Source organism: Gigantopelta aegis, chromosome 4 (genome assembly GCF_016097555.1).
Source record: "Gigantopelta aegis isolate Gae_Host chromosome 4, Gae_host_genome, whole genome shotgun sequence".
Classification (NCBI taxonomy): Eukaryota; Metazoa; Mollusca; class Gastropoda; order Neomphalida; family Peltospiridae; genus Gigantopelta; species Gigantopelta aegis.
In genome coordinates, this window is record NC_054702.1 from 30,129,312 (window position 1) to 30,146,951 (window position 17,640).

The window sequence follows — 17,640 nt, forward strand, 5'->3', positions numbered from 1 at the left end:
CATTAAATCTTAACATGAGACTGGCTTTAAGTGGAAATATTTTGAGGTCAGCATGTTTGTACTTAATTTGTGAGATCAGACCCTGCAATTGAACACAGCAATCAGCAATGCTGTGGAGTTTTTAATCTTTCCTCTGCACCTTTTTTTACTGTGGATTTGTGAGATCAACTCCTGCATTTGCCCACAGCAATCAGCTTTTTTTAAATTGTGGATTTGTTTTCCCATGGAATTGTTTTTACCTTGGACATTTTCGTAATTGCAGGGTTGGGAAATTATTTTGACATAGTTCAATATATTGCGGTCAGACTCAACTGATATGTCATATTCACTTCCGTGTATACAACAGGAAGATGTGACAAACTTCAGGGCTTTGAAATTAAGAATTTGTTAATGGTACCTGTGGCAATTTTTAAAGTTTTTTGCCAGAGGCAAAGCAAAATGCTCATCTACACCAGTTTTGAACTTGCCTGTAGCAATTTTAAACTGGTTGCTACATAAGGGAGTGGGATCTAGCTCAGTTGGTAAATTGCTTGTCTGAGGTGCATGTATTGCAGGTTCTCATTGGACCTAATCTTTGATTGTTTTTTTTCTGTCCCACCTAGTGCACCATGACAAAGGCCATATATACTGTTGTGTCTGTATGAAAGTGCATATAAAAGATCCATTGTTGCTAATGCAGAAAAATGTCAGACAGAATTGCCTAAAGTTTGACATCCAATAGTTGATGATTTATAAAGAATCTGTAATATGCTCATTAAACCAAACAAACTCTTAACTTCAACACACGGTAAAGAAACAAAAATTACCCCTGCAACTGATGGCACTAATTTTTTATCCAGTGCAGAAAAACTGCTATCAGTAAGGTCCATGATCCACTGCATTTCATATCACTATTCAATGAGAACCGTAGACCCAGTGGTTTTCCGTTTCAAAAAAAACTATTTTCCGTTTCATATTTTTGTCAATTCCGTTTCAGAATACAATATGTAGGCCTAATTAACAGTTTAAATAACACAAGTTGTGACAAATTAACATAACAGGCAGACAACGGTGTTTACTTTATAATTTTTCATAATTCTTGACAATATAAATTTTTTAAGTTTTAAAAGATGAAAAAAATAAAAAGTACCTTTTGTCAAATGTATCATAATTTTTTTTTACTGTTGGGTCTGTTTTATTTACTTTGTATGAAAACAAGGGTCCGAAAATTGACTGGCATCGACATGCATCGCTATTTGTTGTTAAATCAAAGTAGGCCTTCATATTAGTAAAAAAAAAATCGGAGCAAAGGTTACAATTATAACAACTACATAAAGCATAATTGTCCAGCAATTGAGTGCACGGTTTTATTCAACAGGGCTTAGTGTTAAAACGTAAACATTAATTTTATTTTTATCCTGCTTTGACAGTCTAACATCGTCTGCAATGTGAAGTATGTGCATGACACAGCAGAAATAAAGTAATATTTCAACGTTCAGCCAGCTGTTTTTAGCTAAACGTTTGCAAACATATTTTGACTGGTTCCCGAAGTGGTCATTTGGTTTAATGTGTAGCGTAAAAATCAGTCTTCCAAGACGAGTATTAGTGACAAACCGCTGGCTGAACATACTCCTGAAAAACAAAACCTGTCCCATCTGCGCAGGCGCAACAGACTTAAGCAGTAAACCAGTCCCAAGTTCAACCAGCAAACATTTCGCTAACGTTCGTGAAGTATTTGGTTCCCAATGTGGCCTTTTGGTTTACCGTAAGCGTATAATCCAGTCTAGCGGACGTTTTTCCACTCGGTCTCGCTAAATGTAGCCCCGGTTAATACGACACTACACGTTTGCCAATAGTACTGCACATGGGGCAATCGTCAGTTTTACAGTGTGTGGCAATAGTAAAATGATATTAATTTTTTTAGCTTCCCGGAAAATCGTAATTCCGTTTAACAATGGGAATTTGTGAATTCCGTCTGTTTTCCGCGATGACAGAAAATCACTGGGTCTAGAACCTGGTGAACTAAGCTGTCAGTTGACCAAGCTTGACAGTCAAACATTCGGTATTCGGTTGTATTTTTGTCTACACAATCTCTATTAAAATGTGTTGTTTTGAGATTGTTAGTTTTCACTATGTAGGCCTACAGTAACTATGAAAGATCACAAATATTACTTTAAACCACTGAATGATTTTAAATAAATAACAAGTCCTCGTAGTATGAACATTTCAGGCTAGGATAAAATTATATTTAATTGAATACCAAATTCTGTTTTACATTAATCTTTTTATCAGTAAAAAGTTAGTGTGCATAACTTCATCAGGGAGCTACATTGAATTTTGTCATATTGTTATAATTTGTTAAGTTACAACTTTGTACAAAGTTATTCATCTTAACTTTCGACAGGCTACTGTGTGTTTGGGACATGAGATTCAATCCCCTACATGGTTTCATATTTCCCCCTATCTCAACCCAACTGGTATGACAATGGCTGTGGTATGTCAGGATGTCAGGTCTTTTCCAATCTGGAGCTTGTTGCGGTAAGATGTGTTTGTGCCCATTGCACATGCTTTCACGGCTCGACTTGGGGATCCTTCACTTTTGTTGTTTTTGTCAACAAAGTGAAGTTTTCTACTGGGATGTATGCGGCCATTGGAACTGATTGAACGCTGGAACGCTTCTCGTTTCGACAGTCTGCACCACCAGGTTGGATTATTTTTTAGCGAGATTCCTTACCTCCACATCATTTCTCCGTCTGACTATGTTGACTTGTTTTTTTCGTGACTCGTATGACGGCCATTCTGCAGAACGCCACGGATGTTCGCGTTTAGTCTCTACATGTCCGAGCCTGTCCTAGCAGCACTGGAAGATTGACCGCCCCACTCTAAGAAGAAATAGGAAGTGGGGTCGGCCCCTACTACTCTTTTCTAGACTTTACTTTGTTTTATTGTGATACCATCTCATATCCTCCAGAGTCGGGCCTGTCCGCACCAATATACCAACCCATGACGACTGGACTATACCCTAGTCTGATTCTCTCTCTCATTCAGACGGATCCGGCTTCTCAAGATCTGTATTTCAGCACAGCACTACACCTTCAACGTCTATTGACTGTCCATCATGGGGTTTTCTTGATGGGATGCAACCCATCTCGTCTCTACAAGCTGTGCACCCTAATGGCCTTAACGAGGCCACTCACATGGACATATAGATCGGACTTTAAACTTTTAGACCGTCGTTCAAAAGTTGATGTCGAAATTACTTTTTTTTTTTTTTTTTTTAATATTATTAAATAGTCCGATCCTCTCTTCTTTATTTTTGGACTGTCCTTCTAAAATGCTCCAAATTATATAAATATTCGACCGAGCATTCAATTCTCTTTATTTTTGGCTTGTAACTCTTTTTTTTATAAATTCTATTAACTTTTTTACTAATTGCTATTTTAAAAATTCTGCCCATTTTCAACTCTTCCCCCTCCCTCTCCATCCCAAGTCAGGCCACCGATCTTATCTAAAAAAAAAATTGACCACCCGATCTAATCTAGCGACCAAATTTAATGATTAGAATTTTCTTTATTAATTATATTAGAGATGCGCATCAAAATTTTAAAGGCCCACTATTTAATTTTTGGGTGTAAATTTCAAAATTGTCCGCTTAATTTTTTTCTGTCCTGGGACAATCCCCTGGTTATCCAGACGGCCCCGGGACGGACATGCTCGAAACTCTAGTGGTATATGAGCATGTAAAAATTATTCACACGCACACTCAGGGCTTTAGATTGTACCAAAGCTAAGGTGGTGAATGCTGTCCCCAAAAATAAATATGCCCAAAATTAAACATGTCCAAATAAGTACAAGCCACAGAAATGGTACCGTTTGTCTTAATTAGATTAAAATAATTTGAAATGAATTTCTACAACCCTACAACTACAGCAGTTGTTCATAATATTGTTGTGCTAAATAGACCTTGCTGTACTTAGAACACACAATAAACCTGTTGTTCCCAAATTAGTGAGATCTTAAACCCTGTATGTGCTGTCCTGTCTGATTGTGCTTATAAAATTCCTGTTTTACTAATCAAAATACATAGCAAGTTTTTACTAACAATGTATGAGAAATGTCAAATGTTTGACATCCACAGCCAATGATTAATTAATGAGCTGTTGAAATATAATACATGTATATATAAAATTTGATCTAAGCACCGATACAGGTTTCTATATACTGAGAAGAAAAAAAGTATCATTGAACTGATCAGTTGATGCATATGCTGGCCTGTGTGATTTAAAAAACTAAAATTAAGCTGATGCAAATGTTTTCAGTCTGTATGAAAGTCACTAGTAAGGCAAACAAATTTTTAATTCTAGGAACATGCTGAATAAATAAAATAACACGGAATATGAAATAATGTGAATATAAATGAACTTCATTACTGCTGGATGTGTTCTTATTTGTACCCCTTTTTTAATAGTCACCCGTTTATTTAAAGTAGCAATGTTGTACAAGTATTCAACCAAAAATAAATGTTTAATGAAATAAAATAAATGACTAATTCTGGAAATGGGGGTGGGGGTGTCACATAAAACAAATTCTATTTGACATTGGTTTTCTGTTTTTATTTTATATCATTTCAGTTAAAGTTATAACATCATTAGATGTTTGTTCTACTTAAACTGTTGTTCTAGAAATGTTAGTAATACACACATTTCAGAGTACATGTATATGTCATTATGAATTTGGGCTAGTGTTTATTAAAAAAACATAATAATAATGGTCAAACACTGGCATGTGAGTATGATTTGGTGATTACAGGTCTAGTAATATTGTTAAGAAACTTACAAACTCTATTGCAAAAAGTTGTTATTTAAAATCTATCTTTTTGTTTTTCAGGGAAATGAAAATAGTCTTCCCATGGAGCTCTGCTCAAATTGTAAGCACACATTATATGTTTCATTTATGTCTGATGCAGATTTAAAAAAAAGCTAGTAATTACCTGATTCATATCAGCAGCAGAAATAACTATTTTACTTTTCTGATAATGATTTACTGTACAGAGTACATGAACAAATAGGTTTGATGGAAAAGAACATGTTTAACATGGATAGATTTATTTTGATTGGTTCGCTAATGTCAGCTGCTTAAATGAGTACAGGGAACATTTTGTTGAGTATCGCGTTGCAATTTGCTACGCAAGTTTCAAAGATCACTACACAATTTTAAAACATTAAACAGTATTTGCTAATCAATTTTTAATTGACTAAATATATCGCTTATCAGTATTTTGAAAACAAAATGTTCCCTGGAATGTTAGTACAAATTAGATTTTGAGTTTGTGTTTCTCTTTTCCTTTTGTTTTCTTTTTTTTCAAACTGAAATTTTAGGGCTACCATTTTTTTTGAGGGGTGTAAGTATTTCACTGAAAATGCATAGGTCAAGGTCTGGTATACAAGCATGGTTTTTACATTTATACAAATGTATTGCTTTAATGTTTTACTTCAGTTGACCTGGATGAAATAAAACGGTTGGGCAAGCGTTTTAGAAAGTTAGATCTTGACAACTCTGGTTCACTGAGTGTAGAAGAATTTATGTCACTGCCTGAACTGCAGCAAAATCCACTGGTACAACGAGTGATAGATATTTTTGACACAGATGGAAATGGGGAAGTGGATTTTAAAGGTTGGTGAACTAATTCCATTGAAATTAACGGAGAGCCATACATTTGCATGCAATTGCAGAACATTTATATAGATATTTTATGTTAATATACATGCACTTAAAAGTGAAAGGCAGCATGAATTTGAGAAATTATCAGAAGCAACATTTGATTATGTAATGGATACAAATACAGTCTTCGCCATGAGTAAAATCAAGAACTGAAGATTATTTTCCTGAAGTGATGCTATATGATCAAGCACATATAAAGTTTAATATAATTTATGAAATATTTTACTGCAAGGCAATCAGTTTGTCATTCTCCTGAAACTTTCCAGGGTAGTATGGAGGGAAGCACAAGTGATCACTCACCTTTTCTGGCGAAGACTGGTGGTATAATTGGTTGGTTTTCGTGTTATAAAGCACTATTTACTGTTCTAACTTCTATAGGAAAATGAAGCATGGATAAAAAAAAAAAAATCCTTTTTCAGATAAAAATTCTTTTCTCCACTTAACAGTGCATACGGCTGTAATTTAGTTTTTGACAGAGATGTACTACAACTATTTTAACCAGTCTAATTTTCTTGTGAATTAAAGAAATACAAAATTAATTTACATCCAGATAAATTATGCATATATTGTTTTAATTACTTCTGGTATTTTTCAACTTTTCAATGTGTATATGATGTAGAATAAGCATCTTTCCAACAAAGAATGCTTGTTTTTGATAATACTACTACTATAAAATGATTTGTATTTACTTTCCTTTTAATTTGAAAATACTTTATGTGGCACCTCTAAATGTTCTATCAGACCTCGTGTTTTAACAAACAGCTGAAAATTATGAAATAGATAATTGTTCTTGCAAAGGGTACAGAGAATAAAATTCTGTACCCTAAAGGTAAAATAGTTTGATAAGTTTTAAATAGATTTTAGTAAGAGAACTGCTGTTTAATATTTGGCGAAGTGCAGTGTCCAATTTCAAAACATTTCACAGGGTTCACTTTTGCAGCAAATCAACATGACTGAAAGGTTATTTTGCTGTATGTAAACATTTCAAAAGCACAAATGTTAAATGCTAGCAGATAATATACACTATAGTCCATCCTATAATGATGCTTTTTTGTAAATAATTTCAGTTTGGTTTGATGAGAGAAGAAAATTTTTAAAAAATTGGAAATAAGTACTATTTTTGTGTGCAATTTAGAAAACAGTCGGCTCAGAAATAAATAACTTGTAGTAAATTCCATAGTATGAAAAAAGGTGTTCCCTATGGGAAGGACTATAGGTATATACAGTTTGCCATCGTTGAGAAGATTTACGGATGGGAGAAACTTTTAACCGGTGGCAGAAAAGTGTCGTCGGTGACGCTCCCAACCTACAGCAATTTATATTTCAACAATGGCAGTTACCATTGGTGCTGTCATTAAGTGCAAACCCTATTTCAAATCCAAATATGTACCCTCAAATTATTTACTGGCAGAAACCTTGCCTGTCAAAATTAATTATGCATTGGCATTTATCATTTGCTTCATTTGAAAGTTTTAAATCACATATGACTTGACTGATAGTGCATTTGAAATGTGATGGCCTGTATTAAAAGGTATGTTGCTTTTGACATGTTATCTTTTTATTCACAGAGTGGTATCTGTTTACCATGAATAGTATGCACTATGGATTATCTATTTGCTACAAAAAATAAAAATAAATAATAATATCTATTATGTTGTATATAACTTCAACATGAAAACCAGAAAAATACATTATGTGAAGTTGTCACAAATTTATTAATATGTTATTCTTAGGTTAAATTTTTTTAAATTGAAAATCTTCCATTTTATTTCTTCATAGAGTTTTATTTGTAGATCCAGGTAAGTGTTTTTAAATCTAATTTCATCATGTATTTTCAATATTGTTGGTCACACAAATATTCTTTTCAAGAGCTAAAATTCAGTAAAGTAAGAATGTAATACACAAAATAGCTAACATACATGTTTTATCATATATTTAGGATTGATGTTTGCCACATGATGTAAAAATACAAAATCTTGCAATGTTGTTTTCTATAATCTGTGTTTATTTGTTCCTGATGTTATGGTGAATGTTTTCAGAATTCATAGAAGGAATCTCACAGTTTAGTGTTCGAGGCGACAAAGAGTCAAAGCTGAGGTGTAAGTGTAAGCGTCTGTTTGTCCCTGGCTGAGATATGCCCCTTGGGACTTTATCCCATTGCATGTTTCTGATGGTAGTAGCACTTTTTAATAATAATACTTTAAAAAATTGATTTCAATTTTGAACTGATCAGGAGCCAGACTGCATAAAAGCTTTGTTTCATTATTTAATTTTCAGTGTACATACATAATGCAGAATGCACAAGATTACATTTTATTAATGTATATGATAGTGAAGTTGAACAGATAAACAATTTTATATCATATTTGTACTAAGTCAATTATATTTTTGACTATATGGATTTATTCCAGTATGTTTTGATTTTTAAAAACCCCGACAAATTACTTCATAAAATCATTAATTGAAAACTTTTTTTTGTAAAAATGAATAATAATCCAGCTGATATAGTCACCTTAAAAAAAAAAAATTAGTACATATTTATTTGTGAGTTAAAAAAAATTCAGTGACATGAATTAATAGGTACGGTAAGCATCTTTGATGCAGGCTTTAGACTGATGTACATAGCTTTAGTTGTGACACTCTGCATTTAATAATATGACCTCAATTTTATAGGCAGCTGGATGAAAAACAAACACAAAAACACATACAAAATTTATGAATCTGTTGTTTTATGAAAGGTGCTACTGTTCAGAAAATGCACCCCAGAAATTCTCATTTGTTTCTAATTTCAGTCCTTTTATTATCAAATTAAAAAATAAAGCTAGTACGGTAGCTTAAGTGCTTAAAGTTTTTATTATTATTATTATTATTATTGTTTGAAATGGAAGGGTTATTTAAAATGATTGACACTCATTCATTTTATTTAATAGTGTATATATTTAATTTGTCAACTAAAATTTATATTGTTTTTTTGTTGTTTTTTTAACAACTTTAAAATTATTTTTAAAGTATTTGAAAACTAACAACTTAAATGTATCAGCTAACTGATATAATTTTAATGTGATGAATTTTCCATTTGATTATTACTATGAGAATTTCTGGTTTGCATGAATATTTTCTAGTTATTGTATATGTATTTGCTGTTGGTTAATTGACTTGTCATATGCAGGGTTCTTGGGAGTTAGCATGTAGTGTTGTAGAAAAATAAAATGTTTGCAATGTTAAAAGCACTGAAAATGTGTGCTATCTGATGCCTTGTGAATAATGGATATATTGGCCAATTATAGGGGGAAAATGAAAAACATAGTTCATGCAGCTTCTGCTCTACCTGCTGCTCTGGGTATGACTGCTACTGTTTGGATTTTAAGTTGATAGTTTCATTAATAGACTGGAATAATCATTTCAACAAATCACAAATTGATTTTTATTAATGTTAGAATGTTTTTTATTTAATTTTTAATTTTTTCATAAACCTTTAGATTCTTACAGATGAATGTGATGTTGAAATAGTTATTTCCGGCTAGGAGCCACTGTGTGGAATTTAGTTTAGTGTAGATGCATCTAGGCTAGAAACAACATGATGGCTTGAAATTTAGTTGGTATTGCAGGCATAATTAAGTTTTTATGTGTGTTTGCATAAAATTACTTATCTTGGTATAGTTAAGAAACTTGGAACAAATACTGATGAAACTTGAAGGTTAATCTAGAAATATACTGACTGCTTGTAATGAACTCCTTAATTACAACTGATAACTATTCACAACACACTGATGGGAATTCTACCTCAAAGCCAATATATTTATTCCAATTTATTCTAATGGGAATTTGGAATAAAACATGTTGCATTTAGTCAAGAAGTTGAAGTGTGTTTGAAATTTAGCTTGATTAGTCTAGAAACTGATGAATATTTGGATTGAAATTTAAAGGCACTCAGTCATGGATTTAGTGGGCCTTATTTCTCTAAATATGGATTATAAATGGAAATTACATTTATTTTGAATATCAAACCTCACTATTGTATCATCCAAGATATTTTAATTGAACCACGATTGAGGGAATTCCATGATACGCTTCATTTTTAAATGTTGGAACTCTTTTTGTGAAAAGTCATAAAACATACGGCAAAACCGACTTGTGGTGATGAGGCTATATATACGACAGCCATGTAATATACCCTTGAATTTTATATAAATGACTGTATAGAGACTTGGCAAAAAAAGGGCCAGCTATATACATGGCAAATAATTAAAAATATATTATTTCATCACAAAATAACGGTGAATAAGCTGAAATAAAATAATATTTAAACAGTCGGAACATGAACTCACAGTTTGTTTTGTTATTTTATATATATTATTTTTGGGGTTTTTTGTTGGGTTTTTTTTTTTTACAGAGTTACCATACACAGGACCAGGTGCATGTGCAGGGATTTTAACAAGGGGGTCTAGACTGAGGCGAGGGAAATTATTGGGGGAAATAATTTTGCTTAAAGGGACAGACCCTAGTTTCAACCCGTGAAAATTAATACTAAGTTTAGTTAATCTACAAACCTGTAACACATTTGGATAAAGTTACACTTGAGTGAAACGCGAGTCTGTGACTTTGAAATGGTGAAATACCCTAAAAAATAGACTAAAACTCGACTCCATGATGGTTACTTCTCAGACGCACATGCATTTTTAAAAATATGACAAATGCATTTTGTGATATTAAAAACACCAAGATGACCCAAAACACTTCGAATGTACGGAAATTGATAATCTAAATCATAAAATCTAAGTAAATTATGATTTCAGTTATCAAAAACAACTATAATAGTAAAAAATATGCCGTAGTATTTAAAAGCTAGGGTTTGTCCCTTTAAGCAGGTGGTTATAAATTTAAAATGTATTATTAATCTTTTCTTATTTAGGCCGGAATTTTTTTTTACTTGTTTCCTATTACATGCTGGAAAAATATAGGGTAGGTAGGTAGGAAAAACTTTTTATTTTGAAAAATACTTTTATTTATGGATATTAAATAAAGGTGTTGACTACCGGTATCCAAAATAACCTCTGCATGTATAGAAATGCATTATGCAAAGGAACAATACCATTCATCACAGTGTTTTCTAGAAATGAAGTAAGGCATGGTAAAGTGACGTTTTGGGGGTATATTTCATGTGCAGTTTTAAATATAAGGGCTTTTTTTCCCATTATACAATTTTCAAAAGGACAAAAACCTTAAGGCCATTTTATTTCTATTTCATAACTTAATTAAAAAAAGGAAATATGTAGTACAGTCCACATAGGTGTTTAAAGGCTTCTTTTTACATGGGAAACATATAAATTTATAAAAGGCAAGGCATTTTTATTTTATGGGCAACATGGTGCTAACCTATCTGTGGGAGAGTACATACAAAAGACCCCTTGCTGTTTAATAATAGGCAGAAGGTTTACTCTCATACTAACACTTAACTTCTGTACTGGTCCAGGACAGACTTGGTTGAACCTTAATTGGATAGAAACCAGTAAATAAGTTATAACAATTTTTTTTAATGAAAACTGAAAAGAAGGGTTCTATATTTATCTGTCCAACAATAACATTTTTAAAAAAAACATTCCCTCCCCTAGTTTATCAGAAGGTCACTAAATTTCTACAAGGCCAGTTTGTCGCTGGAGTAAATCATTAAATATAGTTATTATTATTATTATTATTATTATTATTATTAATCAGAACACCTGCTACGCTAGATGTAGAGTAAATCGGAAAAGATCGCATATATTCATGAAAACAATTTTCCGACTCTTCGCCCGATATCTCACGAAAGTTACCGAACTTCAATTTGAAGGGAAGTAACTCCATCAATCAATTGTTAGAAGAAAACATTTCGTGGCTAACGGGTCGCCAATAAAACTAAATTTGCGACAGTAAAACCACCGATATACGTCCGCAAATCGGAAAAGACAGTAGGGTTATCCCCTAAATGACACCAAATTAGTGTTTGTGATAGTTTTGGAATGTTTTCGTGGAAATCGTTGTTATATTAAAAAAAAAAAATTGTATATACAAAAAAAAGTTTTAGGGTCGGTCGGGTAACCGGAAACAAACAATATTTTATGATACGCCTTATTGTTAGTTAATTTTTATTTTTTTTTTGGTGGGGTAGGGGTGGTGGTGGGGGCAGTGGTTATTATTTTTTGTTTAATGTGTTTGGTTGTTTTTTTAATGTGTTTGTTGTTTTGTTGTTGTTTTTTTCTTTTTAGATTTTATTGTTTATGGGGGGTTTTCGGAGCTACCATACACAATACCACTGCAGACATGTGTCCATGGAATTTTGCAGGGGGCGGGATTCTAGACAGTTCACAATATTCTTTAAAAATATAACAATTCTTATCCTAACCAAGCTGTAATTACCCATGGGGTTATGGCATATTTTGCATAATAATGAATTTGACATGGTGGAAAATGAAGTTGTTTGTGATCCAGATGTTTAGATTTTTCCATGTACGACTAACAATAAATTTACATATACATAGAAAGGCCTAACTAGTTGGGATTATCGACATTTAAAATGCTTATAAACTTATTATCATTCAGTACATGTTTTTATTAATTTTTAATAATTTATTATCATTGTTTTTGTTTAGATTTACCCTACGTTGTAGAGGACGGTCAAACGTTCTCATTACACAAGCTTGGTCAATCGTTTTGACACTGCGGTTATTCGGGGGATGCCCATCACATGACTAAAAAAATATTACATCGCACCTCTGCTCTCCAAACTGCCATTGTTTTTTCATGAATTATGGACTGTCGATAATAAGTGGGATATGGTGGTTATGTAGATGGTTCAATAAAGTACTTTTAGGTACAAATCAAATGTATATATTTTTCAGATAATACTTTGTGGGGTCATTAATTAGGTCAACCATCTGTGACTGAGTGCCTTTAAGTGTATTCCAGAATGTGATTATTATTTGAAGTAAAGCTTGTTGAGCCTGGGCTAGAAAATGATGAATGTTTGACATATTATAGGGTTTCTTGAGTCTAGTGATGAATATTTGAAATTATGTTTGTTGAGTCTAGTGTAGAAACTGATGAATGTTTGAAATTAACTTTGTTGACTTTAGTGTAGAAACTGATGAATGTTTGAAATTAACTTTGTTGACTTTAGTGTAGAAACTGATGAATGTTTGAAATTAAGTTTGTTGAGTCTAGTATAGAAAGTGGTGAATGTTTGAAATAAAACTCATTGAATCTAGAAACTAATAAAAGTTTGAAATAAAGCTTGCTTAATCTAATCCAAAAAGTGATGAATGTTTGAAATAAAGCTTGTTGAATTTAGTGTAAAACCTGACGAATATTTGAAATAGTTAAAAACTGATGTTTGAAATGAAGCTTGTTGAATCTAATCTAAAAACTGTTGAATGTTTCAGATAAAGGTTGTTGAGTATAGAAACTGATAAACATTTGAAATAAAGGTTGTTGAGGTTAGTCTAGAAACTGATGAATGTTTGAAATAAAATTTTGTTTGGTGTAAAAAGTGATAAATGTTTGGAATGAAGCTTAAGTGTAGTCTGGAAACAGATTGTTATTTGACATAGAGCATGTTGAGTCTAGTCTAGAAACTAAATGTTTGAAATAAAGCTTGTTGAGTGTAAGCTAAAACTGCTGAATGGTTGAAATGAGGCTTATTGAGTCTAGTCTAGAATCCAATCAAATTCAGTGAAATAAAAGTTTGTCTTGACTAAAACTTATGAATGTTTGAAATCAAGTTTTTTGAGCATAAAGCTATTTGGAGGGTAAATATTTGGAATGAAGCTTAAGTGTAGTCTGGGAAAGTGTGTTTTTAGTTAATTATTGCAGCTTGATTTAACTGAGATGTGTAGATGCAAATTAAAATATGTTTGTGACAAACGAATAAGACTGAAGTTGTACTTGTTCTTTTGAGAACTGAATATGTTATTATCTAGTTGTGTAAAATTTGATGTGCAGATCCCAAGAACATTTGAAATATGGTTGTGCTTTTGAAACACCAATGATCACATATCATAAAAATAGGTTTGGTTGTTGAGCGTGTGCATTCTTGTTGCATCAGATGTATGTGAATAGCACATAATATAATTCTCCAGGTTTCAGAATAAATTTAACACAAGGCTAAGACTATTGCTGCAAGGCACAGTCACTTGGTGTTTGTGCATGCTGCTGTTGTAAGAGGTGCAAACTGAAATGTTGACACACTTTCATCTTTGTCAAGTTTGAGCCTGTAAGGGGCACATTGGCTTCAGTTTTGTATAAACCTATACTCTCAGTGTTTACTATCATTATGTTTTGTTTGTATCCAGGGGGTATGGATGGTGATCTTAAATTTGGTGTAGTAAAACAATATGGTTAAAAATAAATGTGTTCTGTTAGCATACATGTAGGTGTTTTTTGCTTTTTTTTAAAAATATATTTTTAAATCACCCACCCCCACCCCCTCCAAACAAGTGTTTTTATATATATACATACATTCTATTCTAGAAACTGATGACATATACAGGTTAGCCTACACTAAGAGCTGTGAGTGTTTAAGATGAATGCATTTAATTCCATCTGCTAAACTAAAAACTGCTGATAGCTGTGAGGAAACCAGATAACACGGGCTAAACTTTTTATTTATAGTTAAGGTCTTACGATGATATGTTAAGAATGACAAAAGTAATTAATGCAGGGTTACTTGGGGATTTATTACAGCAATGCACTTGTCTTAAACTGGATCCATTTGGGATTAAGTGTCCAGGTAATCAGTAGGTTTTAATACATAATGTATTAAGCAGTTAGCATTTTATAAATAATTTTGAGGTGAATATTATTAATGAAACTAGTGTTGGTGAATGATGGTGATACAAATCTAAGAAAAAGTTTACTTGAAAATAATTAAAATTTTGGTAAACACTTAAACACAACAATCAAGTGTATACATTTTTCTGTACTTTAAGACTATTTTTATATTCACAGGATATGTGTTTAGACAAAGTACATTATATTTGCAGTGATGCTAATAGAATAGATTGAGGTTTATCTAAGGACAGGTGTTGCTTCTTTTTTTTCTCTATTACTAAGATCAAGATCTGTGATATTGGCTGATTTATTTATGATGAAGTGAGTGAATACAAACTAATTTAAATATTGCTGGTGTGAGAGTGTTTCGTCAGAGGCTTATTAATACATGTATAGAGTGGCTTTGGTCAGGACTTAGTTTCAAATTTTGTGATCAAGCAGATTAATACCAACTAACAAGAACTGGGGAGCATTTCTCATGATACAGTTTAACGCTGGCTTATTTTACATTGTGTACTTGTTTGCAGTATGTCTTCAGTGTGGTAGTCTAAGTTAGTTATGCAGTGTAATATCTGCAAATATGAAATCATTGAGTGTGTGTGTGGTGAATGGGGGGTGGGGGGTGTCAATTTATCATTCATGTGTGCCTATATGGTATAGAGCTTTCCACATGTCACATGTGAGTACATAATTTTTTTGTGGTGCCATTAAACAAAACAAACTTTAACTTTTGGAATGGGAAAAACGTACTTCTCTCTCACTGCAGTTAATCTTTACTCAAACAGGTGTAAAGCTTAATTATATCTTTTCAATTACATTTTGTTTTACATGATTTTTTGATATAATATCAATAGTGTGATTATAAACAAAATATGGTTGTGTGCAAATGAATCTATACTGTGCTCATCAAAGTTAATAAAATTTATATCTGTATTTCGTGTACCAGTACTTATATGTATGTCAGTTTCTGGATCCATCTGTTTTTGATCCAAATGTATGTGTTCTTGTTTAGTACTGAAGATAAATTTAGGTGTCTAGATATACTTTGGTATATTGGTTAGAGAGTGTATGTTGATTAGAAATACATGTTATTCGTTTACATACTAGTTCCATCATGTCATTAAAATGACTGAATTAGATGTGTTTAATGTGATCAATAAACAGTGAATGGGGTGGATGAATGTATTGCAAATCTTCGGCTACACGTAGGCGTATTTAAAAGGAGGTGAACTGTGTTAAACACTTTAGTCAGATCTTTAAAAGTTTTAAGATTAGTTTGTTGTTCTTTTCCTGTTCTGTTTTACTGTTGCTGCTTGGCAGTATAAAATGGTCACAATGTTTTATTATTGGTGTTGATCAATGTTGTTAATTGTCCTGGCATTGGTTGGATAATGAATTATAAAAAATAAATTGTTTACTTTTAGTATTATGTCATTAAATAATAAAATAAGATACCAAAGATTCTGACACAAAATACATGTACAATGTATTTAAATTTATAATGTATTATGTAAGAATTGTTTTTATTTTAGGATATACACCAACAGATACAAACTGACAAAGCCACGCACAGGAGCTATCAGCTTAGCAAAACTTTACTGGAGACTTTTTTTCTCTCAACTGATAGCTCTCACGTTCAAGCAATTTTACTGAGTAATTCATATTGCGTGGTCATACGGAAAATATCTATCGTGTTTGATATTTTTTGTCACTTGTGGCAATACTCTCATTCTGTGCAGGCTACGTGATTTATCAGCTGAGCTCAATTTACTAACTGACCAATGTAAATGCGAAAAATGGCTGAGCAAGATGTCTCAAGTAACATTTTGCTCAACTGATAGCTCACGTGTGCAGTAGGCTTTAATTTTAAATCGCACACCCCCATCCCGAAAAAACAACAAAATAAACTAAAAAAAACAAATAATAATAAATAAAAAAAAATAATATATTAACAAACGTTAGCTATTGGTCTGTCCAGGACATTGGATTGCAACTAGTACCTGGATACATACCCAGTGACTGCAAGCTTTAAATCTGGTGGCTTAACCACTGTACTATTCAAGATGGTCCTTATCTGCTATATGTCTGCGTGGTGTGAATGTGTCTAAGCCGAAGGACAAATGTATATTGTAGAGAATTTTAAAATTTATTTATATATATATTTTATTTATTTTTTTGTTCACAGAACTTTAAAGTGCTGTTACGGATAAATTAATGTAAATTATACTAAGGCATTTAGTACACACATCCTTTATAATGTGGTTAATGCACCTACTGATTTAAGCCTCTTTTGTTAAATGCTTTAGAATATTATTTACATGATTATACATGTTTCACCAAGCTAATTCTATGTAATACATGTAAATGTCTGACTAGATATTTTTAAAAAAACTTGCTGTAATACAAATTCTATTAAGACATTTTATTCAACAATCTAACCATTGAGCAAACAACCTACAGGTGTTTTTACAATTATTTGATAAGCATATTTTAAGGAAGAGATGAAATAAAATTAGACTAATGAAATTGATGTCATGGATACATAATTATTATTTTAACTGTTTCAAGTAGACTGTTCCAGTCCTTTGGTGCTGTTGATTTAATTCAATATTGATGTTGATGCAATTCACTATTGATGTTGATTTAATTCAATATTGATGTTGATGTAATTCAATATTGATGTCTGTGTTAAAAAGAGCATACAGTGACATTCTATGCAATTTGGTGTTTGGAACTTTCCTGTGTCTTACATGTCTCCTGCTGCTGTATATCCTGTATTGTTCTGGTATCTGGTAATACCACAGTGTTGTGTCTGTTGTGTTTCTTGACTGTCGTCAGTGTAATCTTTCGGGCTGTGTAATGGAGTCCTTGCAAGAAGGTCGGTCATGACCTGCTGTCTGTCAGTCTGTCTGTCTGTCTGTCGGGTTTACAACCCCAGCAGTTACGAAAATGTCCACGGCAAAAAAGGTGGCATGGAAAGAAAACAAAAGTGCTGTGAAGAATTAAAAATGTCACGGCAATCTCTACAGCTTTGTCGATTGCAGTGGGCAATTGCAGGAATTGGGTTTAGGTTAGGTTACAGTAGTTTATAAATAATTGGTTAAATTATTTTGTTAGACACATTTTACATAAGAG

General features: G+C 32.4%; 1 protein-coding gene across 2 annotated transcripts in view; it reads left to right on the top strand.

Annotated features, from left to right (window-relative positions):
* The window catches only part of LOC121370346 (calcineurin subunit B type 1), a 29,468-nt gene that overhangs the window by 653 nt on the left and 11,175 nt on the right, over positions 1–17,640 (top strand). The window contains exons 2-4 of one of the 2 annotated variants that reach the window (XM_041495501.1): positions 4,867–4,906; positions 5,476–5,652; positions 7,740–7,799. In XM_041495501.1, the coding sequence (XP_041351435.1) occupies positions 4,867–4,906; positions 5,476–5,652; positions 7,740–7,799 (277 nt within the window). Of the gene's footprint in view, positions 1–4,866; positions 4,907–5,475; positions 5,653–7,739; positions 7,806–17,640 lie in introns of both variants that reach the window. The other variant, XM_041495500.1, reaches the window with a different exon arrangement.